The following is an 8,284-nucleotide window of genomic DNA, read 5'->3' on the forward strand; positions in this document are numbered from 1 at the left end:
GTAAGAGATTGTGTTCAACTTTGGTGAATTTATTTTGAAGACTCTTTCAACACATTTGCCCTGCATGATGGGTGGTGTACGAGCACACCTGCCTGCACCACGCTGAGTGTTCAGCAGTTTTTGACCAAGAACAGCTTGGCCCCTGTGCCCCACCCTCCCTACTCACCTGATCTTGCCCCTGAGCAGCCTTTTTTTTGTTTTCCCAAATGAAAAAAAAATCCTCAAAGGGAAACATTTTGCTGATTTTGAAGAGGTGAAACAAACAAACAAAAAAACAGAATAAGCACTAAAAGGCATTGACTTCAACAAGTTCGAACATGGTTTTAAGCTGTGGGAAAAACGTCTCAATAGGTGTATTGCATCAAATAGAGAGTTTTTTGAAGGTGACTAAAGATTAAACATGTAAGAATAAATGCACAATTTGTTATAAATAAATTCCAATTTTTGGGTCCCCTGTCCTATTCCGGCTGTATTTGTTTTCCATTGCTGCTGTAAAAATACCACAAATTTAATGGCTCAAAACAACACAAATCACTTATTCTCTTGGACATCCAGTTGTCTGCATTCCAAAATGAAACCTATGGAGCTAAAAGCAAGTTGTTTTTTCTTTTTTTTTTTTCTGAAGGCTCTAGGGGAGAATCTGCTTCTGGCTTCTTTGAAATTCTAGTGGCTGTTGGCATATTTTGGGGGGAGGAATTCATGTTTCAAAATACCCTATCTTCTCTGCTATTCTAAATGTGTACCCTTGGTCTTTGATATTGCTGCACCTCCAGGCATTGCAGGAAAATGAAGAAGGTGGTTGCTAAGTAAATAGTGGTGGAGTGATTCTTAACAAAAATTTCCCTCCAAAACTTCCGCTTTTATTTTATTTACCAAAACTATGTTGCATGGCTAGTCCCAGATGCAAGAAAATTGGTGAGCAAGTCAACCAGGAGTATTTTGCATTTTGTTGGAGTCCCAACATATATATGTATACCTGTGGGAATGCATATACACACCCATAAGGCATATTCCATCCTGAGTTTATAGCATTTTCTAGTTTTTATGTCTGTAGGCTAGGAAGTGAGATGGAATGGAGTTAGAAAAATGAGTCAGAAGAAAATGGATATAGAGGTGAAAACTGCCTCCTCCTTTCCTTGTAGGTTCTCAGGCTAGTGTAGTAATTAACATAAGCCAGATTCACAGGAGAAGAACATATTGCGTACATGCGGGAAACCCATAAAAATCTGAGATGCCCTGGTGGTCAGGCTTATATACCAGCTGAGCTAAGGGGAAGGGGTTAGGGGCCTGGGGCTTCAAAGTCAAGGGAGACAATTTACAGGGAAATAAGAGAAGCAAATATTCATTTACCATGCAGATGAGTCTTTTATATATATATATATATGTAAACATCTCTGGTAATAGCTCTCTTTCTGGTCCACGCCCTTACCTAAATGCTTTTAAGGCAGTTGAGGGGGAGGTGAAAAGATCTTTCTGAGTTCACTGAGCCCCAACTGTCTTCTGCTAGAAATAATCCATATGCAAAATTGGCACATTGTAGGGTGGCATATTCTGCTTCCCCCCTTAGAAAGTATGACTATACTAGTAATAGGAAAAGAAAAGCCATATCAATAAAATTATTAATTTGTGGGTGTGTTGCAACCACCCAAGGATGGACAGGTTCACAGAGTTTGAGCAGATGCAAGAATATTCACAGAGCTGTGGGATGTCTGACATGCCTTTATTCAAGGGTGGGTGATCCACACACGCTATAAGCTGCTTGTCCCCCCTGCGTGTTGCTGCATGTTCCCTGTCCCCCTGTGTGGTACCTGTTCTCCTGTGTGGTTCTCTGTGTCTCTTGCTCCCCTGCATAGCACACAGCAGGTAGTCCCAACTCCCTTATGTACTAAATGTACACAAAGCCATCAGGGTGGCAACAGATCTTATGCAACAGAGCTTCATACTATGCACGTGGTACATCATATTCAAAATTCAATGACATAGGTAAGCTCTTAGCATTTGACTCTGGAATCATTTATGTAGTGAGGACGAAATCTTATTTTTCCAGCTTCAAATTTACATGTTAACAAATATATGTTTTATATTTTTTTTCACTCTCATTGATTCTTGTTTCAATTTCTAGCTGCAAGGAAAATCCTTCGCTCATGTCAGCACAGCAGAGAATCTGATTTTCTTTTTCAATATGCACTTCTGATTTGCATGGTCTCTCTAGAAAGAGTCAAAGCATAGAAAACAAAACATGTGACAATTTAACTGTTACTGATGGGTAACTATGAAATAGTAATTTCAGTACTTTAAAAAATCACAGCTGTCAGAAATTTTGAAAATATGGTCTATATGGAACAGCAGCTGTCCGGTAATTCTTAAGAAGACAATTTATCTGAACATTTAAAGCAGAAGAGAGAGCTATATCATTTATTTCTTGGGAATTGGTTGACTCTTAACAAGTACAGTTTGCATGTCATTATAATACCATTGACACATGTCCCATTTTGTTACTCTGCACTGTGGTATTTTATCTATGTTAAATACAGTAGACATACTAACAAAAGGTTCTTGTACTAAGAAATCAGATGATTCAGTAAATCTGGAGATTTTACCGGTGTCTATAAAAACTTCTTACCTTTTGGTCCTTATTTGAAGAGTGGCCATATATTAATATTCCATTAAAATCTTTCCTAACCTTTTAAAGAATATTTTATTTTCAAAAACTTTTACACCTAATTTCAGGGACTATGCAAGTAAGCCCTTAAAACAAGCTTCTAAAGATCCTCTTTCTGCCCATTCATTGCTTTTCAAACAGCTCTGATCTCTGGATGTCTCCTTAGTGCCGCAATATCCCTTGTGTGGCAAAATTCTGTCAGATAAATTACTGAAGCCATTGGTACCGCCCCTTCACCTCAGGACCATTCAGAGTACTTAGACATGAAACAATTACCTCCAAATCTTACCACCAAGCTGTGACTGAATTCTCAAGGTAGGCAAGAGACTTCTTGATTTAGCTTGATGGGTTTCCATGCTGGGAGAATCTGGCTCACTTAGTGTCCTCCATTAAATTCCCCACTGAAGTGGAAGTTGACAATATAAAAAACAATAGTGATTGAGCCGCTACCTCCTGCACTGCTCCCAGAGAGTCAATTAGGCATTTTGGAAGCCGAATGACTTCTTTCAGGCCAATGAAGCAGCAACTTACTTAATGGTACCCCAGTGGCAAAGGAGAGTTCACACAGCTTCCAAAAATGCCCAGCTTTCTCCCAGGGAGTAGTTTACACACTATAAACACACTATAAAAATCTAGCTCAATCAATATAGGCCAAATGCTGCATTTATAAAATGTTAAGAGGTGTGGAAGCTGAGGTAGATAATAAAGTGGGCTTATCTATTTCATGTGGGTGAGTGCTGGCTGACTTCAAAGGCAACCAAAATAGAAAAATGATTGTAATACTGAATTTAGCAGTGAGTCATAAGTGTAAGTTATAAGCTGCATGCCTATATGAAATATTTATCATCTGGATGAATTTTACGGGAACAGGCAAAACAATACAATGTCATCCAGCTCAAGAGATAGAAATAAGCAACATTTTCTAGAACTCACAGAGGCCGTTTAGAATATCTATGTGATTTTAAATGAAATAATTCAGTTAAAAATATTAGGCCACCCTTTAAAAATGTAATATTGCCATAAGTATGCGAATGCTTCTCTTAAGTAGCTTTTATGTAATGGAGAGTAAAAAGAATATTTTTATAAATATTCTCAAAAAACATGAGAATGAAGCTAGGCACTGCACCTTCAATATACCTTCTCATCCTAATGATCTGAATAACACCATTGCTAAATACTCATCTGGGTATTCTCCATGGTCGTTTTAAAGATTTAACAAAACCTACTAAATCCCCGGGATAGATAGGGGTTTAAACTGTTGCTCATTACAAAGCCTTCTGTCAGCTTGCTCTGAACACATGAGTCTCATTAATTTTAAACAAAATTAATCACAATAAAGAAAGAGGGGCATATGTTTAAAAAGTCCACCCCAACGTGTCTGTCTATCCAAAACATTCTTAATTTATTTGTAATCTGAATTAAATGTTCTCCCCTGTCTTAGCCATACGAATGCATAGTTTCTCATGTTCCCAGTTTTAACCTGTTTTTCTTTGGATGAATGTAGACTGTAAAATTCCTGGAAAGTAGGGCAAAGTTAAACTGTGAACCTAGCTCATTATTTGAATTTTACAACAGAAACATAATAATTAATAATAATGCTAAGTCGGAATTAGAATTCTGATTCAGATAGGTCGCAAAATGAGTTTTCTATTATTGCATAACAAATTACCACAAATGTAGTTGCTTAAACAATACAAAATTAATATATTATAGTTTTATACGTTAAAATTTCAACATTTATTTCACTGAGCTCAAACTGAGGTGTGAGCAGGACTGCATTTCTTTCCAGATGCTCTAAGAGAAGATGCGTTCCTTGCTCATTTACATTCTTGGCTGATCTCAGTTCCTTGCTGTTGTAGGACGGAGGTCATACGTTCCTTGTTGTCTGTCAGCTGATGGTGTTCCCAGCTTCCACAGGCCATTTGTATTCCTTGGCTCTTGGTCCCCTTTCTACATATTCAAAGCTAAAAATGGTGGCCAAGTGTCTTCCCACTGAATCTCTTTCTTATTTTGGTTGTCTTATCTTTCTGACCTACACGTCTCCCTTCCACTTTTGCTTTTAAGAGTTCATGTAATCACATCAGGCCCACTCAGATCTTCCAGGGTAGTCTCTTCATTCGAAGGTCAATAACCTTCATCACCTCTTGAAGAGTTGCCTTTCTCGTGTCAGATAACTTTTTTTTTTTAAGATTTTATTCATCCATTTTTAGGGAGGGAAGGGAGGGGAGAGAGAGAGAGAGAGAGAGAAAGAGAGAGAAACATCAATGTGCGGTTGCTGGGGGTTATGGCCTGCAACCCAGGAATGTACCCTGGCTGGGAATCGAACCTGGGACACTTTAGTTCCCAGCCCGTGCTCAATCCACTGAGCTACGCCAGCCAGGGCGTGTCAGATAACTTATTCACAAGTTCCAAGCATTCTGATGTGGACATCTTGGGGGCCCATGATTCTGCCTATCACAAGTAAATTTAGAAGGAACTCTAAAATCTGAAATTACCTTTAATAATACCCATTGAACATTTTATTTTGCACACATGGATCACTGCAAACTTCTAGTTTTGATATGGACAATTTCCTTCAAGGGGAGGAATGATCTATAGCTATGACCATTGAAATGACTTGTTCTAGAAAGAAATCATTCCTGGATCTGACATGCAGTGCAGACATTTCAGCTTCTAAGGTAAATAATGTTGATTCTTTTTACCACCTTTTTAAACAAGAAATAAATATTATTAAAGAAAAATTTATTGTTTGTATTTGGTTATTCCTAAATATAGACATGACATAATAATTATAATGATCCAGAATGAATGACAAATGCACTAATAGTACTTTTCTACTTTTTAAATTATATTTCTGCTCACAAACAGCAAATTCTTCTAGGCTTTCTCCTACTTAGCATATTGCTTCCAACTGATTTCTTATCCCCCACCCCAACTTTAAACATCTCATAAAAATAATGTAAAAAATAATAAAGTCAAGATGTCAGAGAAATGAGGATGTAAAGAGTTGCCTTGGTCTCTCCCCTTGAACTTTTAACAATTTGAGCGGCTATAATTCAACAAAGGATTCCCTACTTAACACACAAAAACACCTGAGAGATCCATGCATTTAAACATCTTAAGGTGGGCAAGTGGGTACAAACCAGGAAGGCAAGAGAAGAGAAAAACTGAGAGGAGCCATGGACACAGTCCTTGGAGCTCATGGCAGGGTTCAGCCCAGAAAGAGGAGAAATCAGGTTGTGGCTGGTACTCCCATTAGTCAAGAGGACCAGAGAGATTTAATGAGCATTTCTTTGGGAGTGGGCAGTAGGAGCTGCAGCTGGGACCAGTGACTATGGCAGGTCCAAAGCATAGAGGTGTGGCCGCAGTTGTCTGGCAATCAGCATTCCACAGAGACACAAAGCCATGGAGTCTGGCCACCTTCCCTTAACATTCCAGAGCCCATCTGCCCTCACCTTTCATGTTGTGTTGTAGGGCACATTATCTGAGACCTGAAAACTGGCACTACAGAAGCACTTTTTACCTGATTAGAGGGTGTGCCCTGCAACTAGTGCCGTGGCCCAGTGGATGAGTAAGCTGTACTCCAGGCAGGTATGCTGGTTGCCATTGCTGGAAAGGCAAAGCAATAAAGAAGGTGGCTGGGGTCCTCCAGCTTACCCCACTGCGACACCCTCGCAGGGAACACTGGGTAATTTCCACCAAGAAACAGAAATCTGAAGAGCCAGAGAGGTGGAAGAGAGCTAAAAACCTGGTGATTCAGTGCTACCGACTTAAAAAACAATAAAAAGACTCCTTATCAATCTACTAGAGAAGTGACACTCATACATAGATGCTTAGAGAGCAAACAAATCCGTGAGATACCACAAATAACCAAGGTAACAAGGCAGCTCAGAAAGAAATGGAAAAACCTCCAGAAAATAAACTTAAAGACATGAAATTATGTGATTTAAATGACAGAGAATTCAAGTTTGCAGTTCTTCAAAAACTCAACAAGATGCAAGAAAACACAGATAGCCTATATAATGATCTCAGAAACCAAATCAATGAACAAAATAAGAACTTTAACAAAGAGATTGAAATTTTAAACAGGAACTAAATAGAAATTCGAGAGATGAAGAACTCCATATAATAGATCAAAAATGAACTAGGGAGCATAGGAAATAGAGCTGACCAGATGGAGGAAAGATTAGTGATATTGAAGATAGGTTATTGAAGGGGACGCAGAGGGGAAAAGAAGAGCTTCTGCATAAAAAAAAAAAAGAAAAAAACTTTAGGAGAACAATTTGACTCCATCAGAAGGAGCAACCTAAGAATAATGGGCATAATAGATGAAGAACAACGGAGAGCCTATTCACACACATAATTGATGAGGAGAGCTACATCCTCAAATCTGAGAAGCACACAGATTGTCTAGTTACCACAACCCAAAAAGGCACACAGTACTAAAACTGCCAAGAATTCATGGCAAAGAAGGTATGGTCAAGGTAGCGGGGAAAAGAAGACAGTAACTTCTTTTTTTTTGTTTTTACACTATTCCAACAAGTATTTATTGTTAGTTAAGCCATGATTCAGGATCCCAGGGTAGGATATACCCAGGTCCCCCTTCACTGCCCTGGGAGAAGGATGGAAGACAGAGGACAGGTGGGGAGCAGCCAGTTCAGATCTTCCCAGGAAGTGTGCCTTCTGCCCGGCAGTCATCCCAGGCCGACACCCAGGATACGGGGCAAAGGGACTTACACACACGCTGGTACCATTCGCACACGGAAATATCACCCCCTTTAGCAGCCATTGCCTTCTCGCAGTGGTGAAAGTCCAGGTAGTTCTGCCAACAGTGCCTGGTCTGGTTCTGGTTGGGGAAACAGCTATCAAAAGGGGCAGTCTTGTAGTTCTTGATTTTGGTCTTGATGTCTTCTGCCATGTTGCTGACTCCTAAAGACGCCCCTGAAGCCGCTCGCAGCTCAATGTCAAGACAGCAAATTCTAAGGGAAAGGCCATTGGGTTACTCTCAAACTTCTCAGCAGAAACTCCACAAACTAGAAGAGAGTGGAACCAAATATTCAAGCCAATGAAAGAGAGAAAGGATCAACCAAAAATAATATATTAGCAAAGTTATCCTTCATATGAAAGATATCCACATATGAAGGAGAAATAGATGTTTCCAGACACACAGAAGCTGAGAGAACTTATTACCAGAAGACCTCCATTGCCGGAAATACTCAAGGGGGTTATTCTACCTGAAACAAAGAACAAAGAGTGACAGAACTATGAGTAAGATCACCAACAAATCTGCAGCCTAAATGGGGATACTTTGTGACCACAAAAACATAAAGGGGGGGGTGGGTTGAAAGTCTGAATTTGGAAAGGAGGACAAAGGTCAGACGCATTCAAAGAAAAACTTTCTTTTCCCTAAAAAAAGAATGGTAACCACACACACACACACACACACACACACACACACACACACACACACAGAGCTGAGATGCATACCTTAAAAAAGGAGGAAACAGAGGAAAAATATGAAATACCACAAATGAAAACAGACAGAAATGCACAGGAAAAGACAATGGAGGCACAGAGCTTCAGGTCTTACATTAAAGTCTTTCATCCATTTTGGGTTTGCTT

The 8,284-nt window shown here is 39.4% G+C and overlaps 1 protein-coding gene across 1 annotated transcript; it reads right to left on the reverse strand.

Moving 5' to 3' along the window:
• Positions 1 to 7,184: 7,184 nt before the first annotated feature.
• On the reverse strand, positions 7,185 to 7,621 carry LOC123824360 (cytochrome c oxidase subunit 6B1-like). The gene has a single exon (XM_045847499.1). It carries the CDS (start codon positions 7,578 to 7,580, stop codon positions 7,320 to 7,322), a length of 261 nt encoding a protein of 86 aa, XP_045703455.1. The 5' UTR covers positions 7,581 to 7,621; the 3' UTR covers positions 7,185 to 7,319.
• Between the last annotated feature and the right edge of the window lie 663 nt (positions 7,622 to 8,284).

Source organism: Phyllostomus hastatus, unplaced genomic scaffold, assembly GCF_019186645.2.
Source record: "Phyllostomus hastatus isolate PE091 unplaced genomic scaffold, TTU_PhHast_1.1 phas_contig_551, whole genome shotgun sequence".
In the NCBI taxonomy this organism is placed as follows: Eukaryota; Metazoa; Chordata; class Mammalia; order Chiroptera; family Phyllostomidae; genus Phyllostomus; species Phyllostomus hastatus.